Genomic DNA, 17,473 nt, shown 5'->3' on the forward strand with positions numbered 1-17,473 from the left:
CAATCACTCACAATAAGCCTGGATAAACCTAGATATAACTGGATCTATCGCTGTGGCTGCTCCCAAATCCAGGCCAAAAAAGGCTGCTTCTGTACAATACAATTTCTCCGTACAGGGTTGATATACAAGCATCAATACACACTTCAATCAATTCATTCCTCATTTGCTGTTCATTCTGACTTTTTACCTGCACATCTACATGTACATTCTAAATTTCACCTTTCTTTCACCCCTGCTCAGCTGTAAATGGTCAGTGCTGTTTGCCAAAGCAAGATGTATGCCGGCATGGATATATCATAAGTAGTCATTTTCTAAATTATTTTGGGTTTAAGGATTTAACTGTTGTTACATTAAAAGCATGTTGTTAGTAATGAACCTTACATTGAGTCTGTGTGTTTTTAAAAATAATATATTTTTGGCTGTTTGCCTTTATGAAACAGCACAATAGAGGGAGATACGGGAAATTACATGCAACAAAGGTTGTTGACAGTAGTCATTGCAGTTGCCTGGTATCTAAAACCAGTGGATTACTAAAACCAGCATGGCTGACCAACAAGGGGCTGCTGGGACTTGTCAGGATGGACCACTATATTGATTTAAAATGTAAAAGGAAGAAGAGGAAAAAAAAGAGTCCAAGCTGTGAATGTTGCTAATTCCACGGAAATGTTTGATCCTTGTTCGTCACTGGTCCCAGAGCCAATTTCCAGAAAATATGGTTTAGGACTGCTGGTTATGTCAAGGGTTGGATGTAGTCTATTATATCTAGTTGAAAGGTCCATGGGCATGATGACATGATGACAAGACAGACTTTCCACCTCAAGTGAAAGCAAAAGCAATCCAGCAATAAGTGCTTGGACCTTACTTTGAGCATGCTATCTATTTTACCCTTGAAATAACTATAACGGTGTGTTAAAAGTGGGGTCAAGTGGAAATCTGTTCTGCCACACAACAATCTCCCACTGGCACATTCTGAAACTATCAGCCTGCCTAGTAGGATAGAGAAGAGCACAGGCAATGTAACAGGTGGCTAAACGTTTCCCCAGGTTTTCTTTCTGGTAGTTTTCCATGCCTGCATGAAGGACAGGTATCCTCTCTGATGTGGGCCTGTGAAGCCCTTTGAGAATGCTATTGCAGTTAAGACCTAAATAAATAAACTGTTCTTCTTAATTTGGATCCACTTTAGCTTTCAAAAAGTGACTGCTAGTCTTCCTGGCATCCATATTAAAAAATAAATGGCAATTCAAAAATCACAGTGAAAGCGAAACAAGAAAAATGCACAAAAACCAACAGATTTTGCAAATAAATATCATCCTATCTATCCATTATGACCTTGCCAGCTGGTTTGTTGATAATACAGCTATCTTCTTGTGCTTGTTGTGTTAATTCTTCACGAATGAAAAGATTTGGAATTACCTTAGTTTACCTTTTGTTGTCTTTTTCTGCGCTCATCTTACAGCATGCCACAGATGCTGTAAGATGAACGCCCAGAGGATGCCACTGATGTCTTGTTGCATCCGAGGGGATAAATTTAAAGCTCTTTTTAATGACGCGGCGTCCTGCTGGTGTGAGTTTTAATTGCTTTGAAGCAGCTCACCAATACTAAATAAGATTTTTCCAATGTAACCATGCCGTCGGTCCTGGAAACACAGCTTTCCAAGCACAGAAACAGGTGTTCAGTCCCCAGCTTATATCAAGAACATTTCTACTTGTTGGATATCGGTAAAGTAAAAAACTCAAGTTCACAAACAGATGAAAATAGTACATTATGTCCAGTTTGTGATATTGTCACATAATCCAATTCATGGGGAAGAAGCATAATGCTCACATAACATAAGAGTATATAATCTGCATCTTAAAGCTCATACTCATTTGTGTGCACGTATGTTAGTGCATTACTGTGACCTGAGTTCGTCTGCATAAGATGATGTAATGTCATGTATGTAATTTTACGTAATTTCACAAAAGGGGTAAGATGTGGCATTCTATAAATGCTTTGAAAAGGTTTTGTTCCTGTCACACTATTTATTTGTTTTAATTATGTAAGCTGTATGTCTCATTATGTGCATCTCTAAATGTGTCACTAACAGACTATTTCTACCTGTTACTCTCTCTCTCCCTGTGCGCACGTGCACACACACACACATACATACACACACACACACACACACACACACTCAGGAGAGCAGCGGAGTAGCAGCAGACAAAGCAGATACAACATGATGCCTATACGCTTCTGTGACCATAACATTTATCCTTGACTTCCACTGATTTGTAGCCTCCCATGTTACCTCTTTTTCTATGTATTCCTTCCTTGACACACACACTGACATAAACACACTTAGATATGCACACAGTCTTTAGTTAATATCTGAGTGTCAGGTGGGTAAAGGGGGGAAAGTTTATGCCCATCTCCACAACAATCCCCTGGAGTGAAGCTATCACACAGCCCGAGGGTTGACCTTACCAGCCTGTCAAAGGACATCATTGTCCTGTGGGCAGTGTGTATATGAGAGAGATAAAAGGAAAAGAGGAAAACATGGCTGCCCAGCATTTAGAACGCAGAAAGCAAGCAGCTTTATACTCTCCAAACATAAACATGTAAGAAAAACATTCATTAAATACAGGCAATCAAAGCCTATGGTTTGGCCAAAGGCAATTAAAGGAAAGCAATGATTAAGTTGGGCCCAGACAGATTAAAGGAAAATCCTGGTGGGAATTGTATTAAGTAATGGCAACCAAGAAAGGAGTTTGTACTTGTGATGCTTTTTTGAACAGATCAAAAAAATAGATTATGTGAGTGGTGTGATCTGAGAGAACAGGACAAGCCCCTTTTTCTTCTGTACAGTGCATGCTATGGGAAGTGTCAGTCTTTCCTGAAATGTCTTAACTCTTGAAACTCTTAAAGGAATACTTCGACATTTTGGAGTCTCACAATGACGACAAGGCTCCAAGACGTCACTGTATTTGGCCAAGAAAGGGCACACAACCCCTCATAAAACCGCAACTTGTCATTTTACACGTCACTTTTGTAAATATTACAGAAAAAAAGATTTTGTTACCTTTCGACAGAGCAAGTCGTTTTGGGGTTTTTTTTGTTCCCCCCTTATTTCCAGTGTCTATGCTAAGTTAAGCTAACCCTCTCCTTGCTGTAGCTTCTTATTTAATGGATAGACATGAGAGTGGTACTGTATCAATCTTCTCACCCAACTATTTCCCCAAATGTTGAACTATTCCTTTAAATTATAATTATACTGATGTAGAGAGACTACAAATTGTAATGGTTATTTAATGTAGATGTTGTAAATTAGCTAACTTTAGCTAGCTCTCAAAAGCCTGAAAATTAAGTATTTACATAGTCATTATCTTGATTTTTCTTGCATGTTCTATTTACATGCGGGTCTGAAATTTGTCATTTGTGAGAAATTGGAATTATTTACTCATCTGTGGACTTGTTGTAGTCTTGCAATGTAGACTGTGTATATCTGAACAGTATGCATGAAACAATAATTAAAATATAATCATCTTCATCAATTACTACTACTACTACTATTATGATTTAATAATAGGTATCTAGCTCTTTTTCACACAAAGGAGTGCAATTCAGTGTTCTTGCCACAAGAGGCTCACCTAAAGTACTGAAACATCTGTATTGCTGCAATGTCAATGAAACCAGATAATGAGTAAAAAGTATTTTTCCTCCCCTTCCTTAACAACTACTGCCAGAGTGCCTTTGAGCATTGCACATAACTGACCCCTTAGATTCAATTAGCAGATGCTTTTGTCCAAAGCGACTTACATTTATTTCATCATACACACATCTGGAGCAATTTGGGGTTCAGTGTCTTGCCTAAGGACACTTGAAAAGGGGGAGGCGAGGATTGGACAAGCGTGTCATCATTCAAACACACCACAGTGTAAGAAGTACAGAGAGAGGGTCAGTGCTGTTTGTGTCCTTTGGAGTTAATTACTGTGGTTGAGGAACCACTGTGTCACATACTTAAAGAATAAACTCTCTAGTATATTTCTGTTTTACCTTGGCCATCTGCCAGTCAGCATGGTTATCTATCACTTTGGGAATTTTAATGCACATTTTGGATCCAGGTGCAGATAAAGTTTCTTAAACCATTTTCTATCACTAGAATAACACATTTGGATGGTTGTGCAGCCTTGGCGGAGGTATTCGCTCTGTGAGTGCTTTCTGGCCAACTATTTATTTGAGTCTATATATTTCTCATGGCTGGACTTGAGTGCCCACTGTTTTTTATTGCGCTTGAGAGTGGAGGTAAAGCACTTACCTATGCTCATGAACTCTGATGGAGAAAACTACTGCATGTTGTTCAGCCTTGGTACATCCACTAGATAATAATACATCCAGGTCATTGTGAAGCTGAATGCATTAGAACTGCTTTTTCTTCTTTTCTGTATGTACACTATTATGTAGTAGTGTCAATATTCTCACTGCCAACAGTTAAGAAAATGTCCTTTAGAAATTTACATTTACAGTCAACAAAGAAACTAGATGAATGTGTGTGCAAATATAAGATGTAGAACTTTTTTATTAATTCAACCTTGTGAGTAAGTGAGTAACTAGTTGAGATGCTGTAGCTTTCACATGGTGTAACATCATATCATTCTCACCAAGTAAAAGGCTTCTCACTGTGTACCGTATACTTTACTGTATGAAAAGAGGAGCACAATATACAACTGTTTCTCTGACTTACATTAAGTGTTAAATAAAATACAAGTAATAAAATACTGTAATTACAGCACAAGCGCTATGACACGTTTATGTGTATAGCCTAACATATAGAAACTCATATATTCCAATACAAAATTCCTGTTAAAAAAATGTTTAACTCAAGAAAGTTTTTAACTGTTGTCTGTGGTAAGTGTTAAAGCTGTACTCTGTGGTGATGCTTAACTTGTATATCTCTGGAGTGTAAGCACGACTGTGGATTACAGGTTAAGCAGACATCAGATTTCTAATCTCTGTCTCACACAAAAACAAACATCAGCTGATCAGAGGTATAACGAGCTCTGAAGTATATCAGTGTGTGATCTTTATGATGAATTTAAACAGGAGTTTAGAATAGAAAATGCATGAAAATAGAAATTATAGACACTGGAAACACCAGAATCCCCAAAATAACTTGAAGATATACAGTGGTGTGATAAAGTGCTTGCCCCCATCCTGATTTCTTATTTTTTGCATGTTTGTAACACTTAAATGTTTCGGTTCATCAAACTAATTTAAATATTAGTCACAGATAATGCAAGTAAACACAAAATGCAGTTTTTAAATGAAGGTTGTTATTATTAAGGGAAAACAAAATCCAAACCTACATGGCCCTGTGTGAAAAAGTGATTGCCCCCCCTGTTAAAACATAACTGTGGTTTATCACACCTGAGTTCAATTTCTCTTGCCACACCCAGGCCTGATTACTGCCACACCTATTCTCAATCAAGAAATCACTTAAATAGTACCTGCCTGACAAAGTGAAGTAGACCAAAAGATCTTCAAAAGCTAGACATCATGCCGAGATCCAAAGAGATTCAGGAACAAATGAGAAAGAAAGTAATTGAGATCTTTCAGACTGGAAAAGGTTATAAAGCCATTTCTAAAGCTTTGGGACTCCAGCAAACCACAGTGAGAGCCATTATCTACAAAACATGGCGAAAACATGGAACAGTGGTGAACCTTCTCAGGAGTGGCCGGCCGACCAATATTACCCCAAGAGCGCAGTGACGACTCATCCAAGAGGTCACAAAAGACCCCACAACAACATCCAAAGAACTGCAGGCCTCACTTGCCTCAGTTAAGGTCAGTGTTCATGACTCCACCATAAGAAAGAGACTGGGCAAAAATGGCCTGCATGGCAGAGTTCCAAGATGAAAACCATTGCTGAGCAAAAAGAACATTAAGGCTCGTCTCATTTTTGCCAGAAAACATCTTGATGATCCCAAAGACTTTTGGGAAAATACTCTGTGGACTGACGAGACAAAAGTTTAACTTTTTGGAAGGTGTGTGTCCCATTACATCTGGCGTAAAAGTAACACCACATTTCAGAAAAAGAACGTCATACCAACAGTAAAATATGGTGGTGGTAGTGGTCTGGGGCTGTTTTGCTGCTTCAGGACCTGGAAGACTTGCTGTGATAAATGGAACCATGAATTCTGCTGTCTACCAAAAACTCCTGAAGAAGAATGTCTGTTCGTGACCTCAAGCTGAAGCAAACTTGGGTTCTGCAGCAGGACAATGATCCAAAACACACCAGCAAGATGCTGTGGCATGACCTTAAAAAGGCAGTTCATGCTCGAAAACCCTCCAATGTGGCTGAATTACAACAATTCTGCAAAGATGAGTGGGCCAAAATTCCTCCACAGTGCTGTAAAAGACTCACTGCAAGTTATCGCAAACACTTGATTGCAGTTGTTGCTGCTAAGGGTGGCCCAACCAGTCATTAGGTTTAGGGGGCAATCACTATTTCACACAGGGCCATGTAGGTTTGGATTTTGTTCTCCCTTAATAATAACAACCTTCATTTAAAAACTGCATTTTGTGTTTACCTGTGTTATCTTTGACTAATATTTAAATTTGTTTGATGATCTGAAACATTTAAGTGTGACAAACATGCAAAAAATAAGAAATCAGGAAGGGGGCAAGCACTTTTTCACACCACTGTAAAGGCTATGGCTCCATTACTACTACTTCTCATAAATGACTAGCGCTACTGCTGACAAATGATTGTCAAGTTCTACAGGGCTCACACATATGCATGCATGGATTGCAAATATGGTATTTGTTTAAGGCAAGAGAAAATTATGCATTCTTGCAAATCACAGCTTGCCTGCTACAAATTTGGTGAAACAAACTGCTGGATAGCAGTCAGAAGGTCTGTAACCCTGACAATCGTCTGGCAGTGTAAGTACCACATTTTCTTTGAATGCAAGCATAATGTCTCCCAAAAAGATCCATCAATAGTATGTTTCAGTTAATTTTGTTATTTCAGTTGAATGAGAGTTGAGTTAGTAAATGTAAATTAAGTAATTTAAGGGGTTCGATTCTAACCTGGACCCTTTGCTCTATGTCATCCCCTCTCTTTCCTGCCTTTCTCTGCAGCTGTCACTGTCCAATAAAGGCAAAAATGGGCAAAAAAATAATCTTTAAAAAATAATAATTTAAGTTGCATCTCATTCCTGCCAGGTGTGATGTCATTGTATATGTTGTTTGTGTTCCACAATGTAATTTTCAGTTATCAAAATCTGAATCTGGATTACAGTACATCATATTTAAGGTATTTCTACTATTTTTGCTCCTCCATTTATGTAAATGAGATGGACAAAATATAGAAACACTTTTTAATATTTTAATAAAATGCAGTTCAGCAAAACATCAACCTCAATGGTGCTCATTGAAACAACACACAATTAACTAAATAGTAGTTGCCATTGTATTGCTTTGCATTACATCATATTGTTTTTTCTTTATGTCTGGTCACTCAGTGTCTGATGTCTCAATGGGATTTAAATGCCCACAGCAGCAACAGTAAGAGCAGAAAAAGAAAAACTGCTCAAAAACCTGAACACACACACACACACAGTACATGTAAGGTATGCACAGCAGATATTTAGCTCAGCACAGATGGAGACTGTCTAATGAAAACAATTGTTCCACTCAAGGAGAAACAATACCTTTTACAGGTGGAGGCCAAGGTGGAGGTGGGGCTGATTAAATACAATGGGAGCAATTGAAGAGATGGTGGCAGTGATGCTATCATCCATTTGTCGCTCTATTCACCACACTTGTTGCTATTAATAGATAAAAATAGGGTAGAATACAATACATTCAGGACTGCTTGTGCTTGTCACTTCTCTAATATTTCTGCTAGATCAATGGTGGAAGAAGTACTCATATATTCTACTTAAATAAAAGTAGCCACACCAATCTGTAAAAAAAAACTCTAAACGTTTGAAGTAAAAGTACAAAAGTATTATCAACAAATTTAAAGTATCAAGAGTAAAACTGTTTGTTGGGCAGAAGGGTCACTGTCAGAGTGTTACATTATTATACAGTGTATTATTGGAATATTACTACTGACGAATTAACACGGAAGCAGCATTTTAATGTGGAGCTCATTTTAACTACTTTATTTTGATAGTTAAATCTCTAGCACTGCATCATATTTTGTAAACTGATCACATGTTTTGAATGTAAAATCTTGATCAAAGATAGATAAATCTAGTGGCGTAAAACACACAATATTTCCCTCTGATATTTAGTGGAACAGAAGTATAAAGTAGAATAAAAAATAAAAATTCTTAGTTACTTTCCACCACTGTACTACATTCATTTTGTGACCTCTTATAGGGGTCCCAATCCCCAAAACTGGGAACCACTGGCTTGGGGAAAATGAATGAAGTTTAAACTGTTTTTGTTTTTACTGTTTTTATCTGCAAATGTAATTTCCAGAGTGATCTGGGAGGGTGGAATAGATGTAACTCAGGCAGAGTTGTTGATAGCACTGAAAATATGTGGCAATTAATTCTCAATGTGATGTTTTACACATAGAAATGAAAATAAGTCAGTCAACAATTAGTCTCAAATCAGTTACAATTGAGACAAAACATACTGTATCTGTAATCACTGTTGAGTGATCTCTTAAAACCAGAGGACGATGATCTTCTTACCCTCTCCTGGTTTCTATCACTATCTTTGCCACCTCCTCAATTATCTATCCTTCAGCCTTTGACAACAACTCTTCCATTCCTCTCTACTATGCGCCTCCATCTCACTCAGCATCTCCAGACCCAGACCCTCCTCACTCTCTCCTGCATTTGCTCCTCATCCGTCTCCCCCCACTCTCCCCCTCTCTTCCTGTAGCCCTACAATAACACAGACAGAGGCCTCAGTAAGTGCTGTTTTTCTGGCTGGGCTGGAGGACCCTCCCCATAACCAAACAGGAGCCATGCTCATTTTACCTTCACCCGGCCCAGACTGGACCAGTCCAGGCCAGACGAATACAGAACACTACAAAGGTTTAGACAAACTGGTTCAGCAGGGCAGCTCACTAGTCTGTAATGGTCAGCCAAAAAAGTGCAGATCAACCCGATAGCTACAGGACTTTATGTAGCCTATATGTGGTTAGACCAGTATGTACTAACAGTTAGAACAGGCTGGGTGGCCAAAATCCATATCCTAACAATATAAAAAATATTTTCTGGTATCGACAAATAAATAATAATATGGCTAAAATACACGCATGTAAAATGAAAACATCAATAACTTATTGTCTTGTTTTTCCATCTAGGGATGGCAATGTCAGTGGTCCACCACTTTGGTCCACACTGAAACATCAACAACTATTCACCCTGATCACCCTGAAATTTTATACAGAGATTCATGGTCCCCAGAGGATGGAGCCGAATGACTTTGGTGATCCTCTGACTTTTCCTCTGGCATCACCATAAGGTTCAATTTGTGCTTTTGAGTGAAATGTATCAACAACATTGGATGGACTTTGAAACATATATTTACAGTGGTGTGAAAAAGTGTTTGCCCCCTTCCTGATTTCTTATTTTTTGCATGTTTGTCACACTTAAATGTTTCAGATCATTAATTTAAATATTAGTCAAAGATAACACAGGTAAACACAAAATGCAGTTTTTAAATGAAGGTTGTGATTATTAAGGGAGAACAAAATCCAAACCTACATGGCCCTGTGTGAAATAGTGATTGCCCCCTAAACCTAATGACTGGTTGGGCCACCCTTAGTAGCAACAACTGCAATCAAGTGTTTGCGATAACTTGCAGTGAGTCTTTTACAGCACTGTGGAGGAATTTTGGCCCACTCATCTTTGCAGAATTGTAATTCAGCCACATTGGAGGGTTTTCAAGCAAGAACTGCCTTTTTAAGGTCATGCCACAGCATCTCAGTAGGATTCAGGTCAGGACTTTGACTAGGCCACTCCAAAGTCTTCATTTTGTTCTTCTTCAGCCATTCAGAGACCCCACAACAACATCCAAAGAACTGCAGGCCTCACTTGCCTCAGTTAAGGTCAGTGTTCATGACTCCACCATAAGAAAGAGACTGGGCAAAAATGGCCTGCATGGCAGAGTTCCAAGATGAAAACCATTGCTGAGCAAAAAGAACATTAAGGCTCGTCTCATTTTTGCCAGAAAACATCTTGACGATCCCCAAGACTTTTGGGAAAATACTCTGTGGACTGACGAGACAAAAGTTTAACTTTTTGGAAGGTGTGTGTCCCATTACATCTGGCGTAAAAGTAACACCACATTTCAGAAAAAGAACGTCATACCAACAGTAAAATATGGTGGTGGTAGTGTGATGGTCTGGGGCTGTTTTGTTGCCCAGTCTCTTTCTTATGGTGGAGGGAACACTGACCTTAACTGAGGTTGAATGTGCATACGATTCAACATATATGGAGGATAAAAGTTTCCCTCCAGACACGTTTTAAAGTATGTAAAAATACTTGCTGCTGATTAATATTTTGTTTAACATGGTTATCCCACATAAAAAGCAAAAAAAAAAAATAACTGAAAAGGGGCTGGAATCACATCTACTCTTTGAGAAATTCTGGATCTCTGAATGCCCCGCCCACCACCGCTGTGTGTTAGGTTGACCGGTGTCGGTGAGAGCATGGCTGTGGGTGAGAAACATAGGCCCATGGTGAGAGAGTGGTGCGCATCAAGATGGTAAGAGTTAGAGGAAACATAGAGATTCAGCCATACATGTCTGAGCCTCAGTCAGACCCAGATGAGGAGTCTATTGTGCACCAAAATCGACGACTAGTATACGTTTCAGAATGGTGAGTTTAGTTAGCATATTTTATTTGTTTATGTTGTTTGTTAGCTTGTAACTGGCAGTGGCTGACACAGCGTTAGTGGTTGTAAAACATACAATAATATCTGTTATGATGTTACAGTGTGTTCACATTGTTATTACGTAATGTTAGTAGATAGTTGAAGGACGCTCCAGAGTCCAGTTTACACACTCGACACTCAACTGCACACCCTACCATGTTTGCTGTCAAAACTTTCACTGCTCTAACGTAGCACAAACTTTCACTCTGTACTGCCAAGTCCACTCTGCGCTGGAGGTTTCAGGTTTCTTTGCCGGTGGCATCGCGATTGGCTCAGATTATGTTTGAATCTCAAATTTTAAAGTGTACAGACATTTCCCCCTTCAGTAGAGGAATGTGAAAACACCTCTCTAGTGACAAACTTAGCACAGATACAAGACAGTAGTGGAGGGGTACCTTAAGTTTCTAATAATAAATTAATAATGAATTAATATTTGGGTAGCACAAGGAAATATGGCTGGAACGCTAGACACAGGATACTAAAAAGAACTGAGTGAAGGAAATACACAAACTAAATACTCAAGTGAGGGGAGGTAACAAGACACAGGTGCAACTAATAAGGGTGGGGCAGACAATCAACCAGGTAAAATAATACTATATATATATATATATATATATATATATATATATATATATATATATATATATATATATATATATATATATATATATATAGTATTATTTTATATCAGTAATGGGGTGGGATGGGAGTCATTCTTCCGGGATTGGGACAGGACAGGATTTTTTCATGGGATTAGGATGAGGCAGGAGTATTTTTATGGGAATGAGATAGGACTAGTCTGCAACGAGAGGAGAGGTGAGTAACAAAATAAAACAGGACATACTGAATGAATAAATGACAGAGAAAAATATAACCTAGGAAACAGTACAGAATGTATATTGTTATTGTTAGCATGTTAGGATGCTGATGTTAGCCAAAATACAGCCTCATGGAGCCATTAACATGGCTGTAGCCTATATTGTTTGTTACAGTTTGCTCAGAATCAGCCATTTGAAGAGCCGAATTTTGTAAAATAATAACACAATATGTAGAACACCGGATTAACTGATTCAATTTAACAAGAGCAAACCAACCTGAACACAACAAACATCAAAGTTTCCTATTCAGGGAGCATTCTGGTGGCTCAGTTGTCGAAGGTCTAACACCCTCAGATTTTTTTGTGGAGGTTTTCTCTTAGCTTAGTAGAGATGAAAGTCCTTCTGTGTCTTTGTATAATGTGGGCTTGTGAAGCCCTTTGAGACTTTAACTGTATCCACACCCACCTGGATAAGCTGGCAAGCATGGTGAGGATCATGTTTTTTGACTTCTCCAGTGCTTTCAACACCTTCCGGCCAGCCCTGCTGGGTGAGAAGCTGGCAGCGATGCAGGTGGATGCCCCCCTCGTGTCCTGGATTGTGGACTACCTGACTGGGAGACCACAGCATGTGCGTCTGCAGCACTGTGTGTCGGACAGCGTGGTCAGCAACACTGGGGCCCCTCAGGGGACTGTCCTCTCTCCCTTCCTCTTCACCATCTACACCACAGACTTCAGCTACCACACAGAGTCCTGCCACCTTCAGAAGTTTTCTGATGACTCTGCTGTGGTGAGATGTATCAGCGGTGGTGATGAGTCCGAGTACAGGGATGTGGTGAGGAACTTTGTCTCATGGTGTGAGCAGAACCATCTGCACCTCAATGCGACAAAGTCTAAGGAGCTGGTTGTGGATCTACGAAGGGCCAAGGCACCAGTGACCCCGGTTTCCATCCAGGGGGTCAGTGTGGACATTGTAGACGATTACAAGTACCTGGGAGTACACATGGACAATAAACTGCACTGGGCTAAGAACACTCAAGCTGTTTACAGGAAGGGCCAGAGCCGGCTCTATTTTCTGAGGAGGCTGAGGCCCTTTAACATCTGACGGACAATGCTAAGATGTTTTATGAGTCTGTGGTGGCCAGTGCTATCCTGTATGCTGTTGCATGCTGGGGCTAAGGCTAGTGACATTGTGGGGGTGGAGCTGGACTCTCTGGCGGTGGTGTCAGAGAGGAGGATGCTGGCCAAACTACATGCCATCTTGGACAGAGTCTCCCACCCGCTCCATGACGTGCTGGTCAAACAAAGGAGTACCTTCAGTGGAAGACTCATCCCCCCCAAAAAGCACCACAGAGCGTCACAGGAAGTCATTCCTGCCTGTGGCCATCAAACTCTTTCACTCCTAGCTCTAAGTGTCAGTCTGTATGACCCTAAGTCATTAAACTGGACATTGATCATTACATCTATGCAATACTTCACCTAATTGTGCAATATCCTGTGTTAATACTCCTGGGCAATACACTTAAATTCCCTTTTTATTGATATTGATATTTATTCATACCTCTATTACTGCAGTGCAATATCCTCCGTCTCATTATAAATAAGCTGCACTTAACTTCGCAGTTCATGCACTAGTACTTTATACCATATTATCATCAACCGGTAAACCCACTTTGTACTTCACACTTATTTTATTTTATACTTATACCCACTGGGTACTTAATTTATTTTCTGACCTATATTATAGTGTTTTTTTGTTTGTTTTTTTTGCCTAGTACTTCTATTCCTGTGTGCACTGACGTGATAGTGAGCTGCTGTAGCAAAAGAGTTTCCTCTTGGGGATCAATAAAGTATTTCTGATTTTGATAAGATGTTGATTCTCTAAATTCTAAAATGAATTGTACAGGACATACAGCCTTAAATAAAATTAAATGACTGGCATCAAAGTCAGACTTACTGGCAATGTTGAACTCTTTTCAAATAAGAAATATTTTAAGATGTTTTAAGCTTTTTAGAATGTTTAAGCCACTATGAATATTTGGTATCATTTATTTATTTTTATTTAGTCTATCTTCATCTTTTTCTAATTTTCCCTGTAAATTTATTTCACATTGTAAAGTAATTTCTTGTCAAAATGCTTCTACTTTATAAATAATATTCTTCTTTTTCTGTTCATTATTAAGAAGAAGTTACTTTATTTTAAATCCAGCGGAGATCCCAAAGTTTTGAAAGATATCAAATATGTTGAGCCGATTTTGGGGGAAACACGTATGAATGATGCACATCTTTCCATTATGAATGAATGGTGCATCCATAAAAAAACATGGGGTATTGGGTCTGAATATTTCACTCAGTCTCAACATCACATAGCTTCAAGCACAAGTTGGAACAATAGTTGCAACAAAGTGATACAGAATATGAGCTATCGCAGTCTGAAATAAAATGATTTTTAACAACCTAAAAGGAAAAACAAAACTGTAATATGATACTCTCTCTTCTACAGTATTGTGTATTGTGTACTGTATGTTTTGAAATAGTAGAAACTGATTACAGTGCAGTTACTCATTTTGAATAGTAACCATTTGGGTTATTTGGCCTAAAGCATTTGGTACATCCCCTCTTTAACTCACGTTTTACTTCTCAAATATGAACTCTGCTATGAAATGCTGCTAATGAGGATAAGAGAGTGCAAGAGTTATAGTGGGACTCTTCTTTCCTTTGTGCACCAGATGCCTGCAGGGAGAATGGGTGGGTTTTTACCTGAAAAAAGTTTTCTGTACTTTGTACTTTGATGTTTCTTTTTATGTTAAATCATTTCAGAACCCGTCTATGCATAGTGGAGGTTTTGGTTTCGTGCTTTCACCAAACTACATGTAGCTCTTCTTCTGCAAAGATACTGAAACATAGACACACATGCACATACCAGATTCTACGTTGGTTGCTGTGCCAATAAAGCATCTATACATTTTAACTGAAATTGAATTGATTTGCTTGAACTGAGTTTAGAAAGATTCCATGATCACTTGGCTCAACCTCGTACTGAGTTTTTTAAGTACCCTAACATGCCCAGAGACAGGCTTTCTGAAAAACACCAAAAGAGATCTGCCAGCTGAAAAACCTCCATTACCTCTCCAGAGAACTTCTGAGGAGAGCAAAGGAAAAAAACTGTCCAAATATATGACACAAAGTGCTGTTGTTAAGTGAATAGTGAATCCTATTGCCAGGTATGATGTAGAAAAGAGGAAAAAACAGTGTAGCCTACTGCCTCAGTACCATTAGAAACACAAAAAGGCTGCCAATATAAGGAGTTGAAGGCCAGAGTAGAGAGACTCTATACTCTTTGAAACCTTGAATGTTACATGTGGCCCTGCATATGTTTCCTGTTCTGGCATCTGCAGCAACCTGAGAAAGACCTTGTTGAACAAATGACATTGCTTAGTACTTCTATTCCTGTGTGCACTGACGTGATAGTGAGCAGCTGTAACAAAAGAGTTTCCCCTCGGGGATCAATAAAGTATTTCTGATAAAACAGCTTTATGTGCAAAGCACACCTTGGTTAAAATTACAATTCTCCCAATCTCGGATTATGGCGGCTTAATTTACAGGTTTGCCTCAAAAAATCTTCTCAATGAACACTCATCACTGTAACCTATACTCTAGTCAACTGGCCAACACTCCATACCAAGCGACAGAGCCACTGATATTAGTTCATTTATAAAACGATCATTGGCAAAACTTCTCCGTATCTCCTCTCACTACTCAATATCTCCAACAGTAACCGTAATTTACATTCCTGCAAAATCCTGAGTATGGTCATTCCTAAGCTTCTTTGGCCGTCACTCATTCCTGTTTGCCACTCCTAGTGACTGGAATGAGCTGCAAAAGATGTCAAAACTCCACACCTTCATTCCATTACCCTCCTTTAATAACTCACTACAAGTGATAGTTTCTGATCACTGCAGCTGCTTTTGAAATTGCTTCTCTGGAACACAGTACATAGATCACTTGTTGTATATATTGTGATGTTTTAATTTAGTCTAATATTGTTTTCTTGCACTAGCTGTATCTATGTATTAAATGTCTTGTATCAACTTGCCTCCTGTCACTGCCTCTTGGCCAAGTCGTCATTGTAAATGAGAATTGGTTCTCAGTCGATTTATCTGGTTAAATAAAGGTAAAATAAAAATCAATAAAAAATGTATGTGGACAAAGCTTGTAAATAACTGGTAAACCTGTGAGAAACATCAGCATTTCACATTTTAACCCACACTATTAACACTCACAACACTTTTATGTTGTTTTAATTTATTGTTTTATTTTATAGGTATGTATTTCCCATGTCCTGTAATCAGCGTTGGTTGATTAGGATGGGAGCCCTATTATTTATAATTTTTTATGGATGAATAAAATGAACTTTGCACCTTGATCAGTGCTGGATTACCAACTGGGCAAATCAGGCAAGTACCCTGATGCCCCAGACCCTCAGGGTCCAGAAGGCCCCATATTCATTGGATGTCAATTGGCTTTGCTAAGGTAACTAGTTTATAATTAACTGTAAATTTGGGAACATGTGGCTACCACTAAAGCATAATATCACCTAAAATGTCATAGGGGCTTTGAAATATGGAATATGAAATATACACTAATTATATACTTACTTTTTTTATTTAATTACTTTTTGTAATTATTTCTGTTTTATTTGAAAGTTTTGTTCAATACAAGACTGAGAGGAGAAAATCATGTTTAATAACTTAACGGCTTTTGCATTACACAAGAAAGGAATGAGAGGAAACAGCCGTGTGCCAAGTCTCAGCGGCGGCTCCGAGAACTGCATGAAGTGGGAGGAGGAGGAGGAGGAGGAGGAGGAGAGAGGAAGTTCTCCTAAACTTTTTTCCCCTGAAAGGATTCTGGAGAAGCTCCGTTAGATTTTCAGAGGAAGGGGATCCGACCCGAAGAATAAAGAAAACCCAGGGGAGATAGCGGTGTCAAAAAGTTCACCCCTTCTTCTGTTTGTGTCTCCTCACATGAACGGAAAAAGGGACGCGTGTGTTTCCCGTTGTCCTCTGTATTTTGTTCCTTCCCAGACTGAGAGGACTTACACCATCAGAGGCGATGAGATGTGAGTGAGCTATGCCTTGTGGAAATGGACAGACTTTATCCAAGCGAAAACATGGCGTCTGCATCCCGAGGTTTAGCTTCTTTTCCAGTCTGCTTGTGGCGCTCTGCTGCCTGGAGGCATGGGGCTCCGGGCCGCAGGGGGACGGCGGCAGGAGTTGCAGCCCCTGTCCCGTTAACTGCAGCTGCGCGCTGGCGGGGCCCCAGCCGTCCTGCGTCGTCAACTGCTCCAACATCGGGCTGGAGAAGGCCCCAGCAGCGGCAGACATCCCGCTAGCCACCAACGTGCTGTAAGTAAAGTGCCTAAGCAGCCTGATGAGGACAGGGATTTTAACCAGGTTTTAATGGTTGCAATAGTTTAAAGCTACTCTCATGAAAATGAAAAAATCCGAATGGTGTACATTCACTCAAGTTTGATAACATGGCAAGCAAGTAATAAGATACTTTTAATTTTTTCCACTATATTTTTTAGTTGTTTTTTGACAAATTAATAGATTTTTGTATCATCATTTCTTTTTTGCATCATCCAAAATTGAGATAATAGTTACCTTACTCTAAATTCATTTTATCTGCGCTTTTATTTTTGTTGTTGCCATGCCTGGAGCTGAATTAATGGATTGGTCGACTGACATATTTGAAAATAAATCAGCAACTATTTTGAT

The 17,473-nt window shown here is 39.2% G+C and overlaps 2 protein-coding genes across 4 annotated transcripts in view; one reads left to right on the forward strand and one right to left on the reverse strand.

Annotated features, from left to right (window-relative positions):
- The window catches only part of LOC122873523 (somatostatin-like receptor F_48D10.1), a 32,375-nt gene that overhangs the window by 14,347 nt on the left and 555 nt on the right, over positions 1–17,473 (reverse strand). The window lies entirely within an intron of this gene.
- The window catches only part of pkd1a (polycystic kidney disease 1a), a 64,283-nt gene continuing 62,888 nt past the window's right edge, over positions 16,079–17,473 (forward strand). For 2 of the 3 annotated variants that reach the window (XM_044190301.1, XM_044190302.1), the window contains exon 1: positions 16,080–17,101. In XM_044190301.1, the coding sequence (XP_044046236.1) occupies positions 16,827–17,101 (275 nt within the window). In that variant the 5' untranslated portion in view covers positions 16,080–16,826. Of the gene's footprint in view, positions 17,102–17,473 lie in introns of all 3 variants that reach the window. The other variant, XM_044190303.1, reaches the window with a different exon arrangement.

The sequence above is a fragment of the Siniperca chuatsi genome, linkage group LG3 (genome assembly GCF_020085105.1).
Source record: "Siniperca chuatsi isolate FFG_IHB_CAS linkage group LG3, ASM2008510v1, whole genome shotgun sequence".
Classification (NCBI taxonomy): domain Eukaryota; kingdom Metazoa; phylum Chordata; class Actinopteri; order Centrarchiformes; family Sinipercidae; genus Siniperca; species Siniperca chuatsi.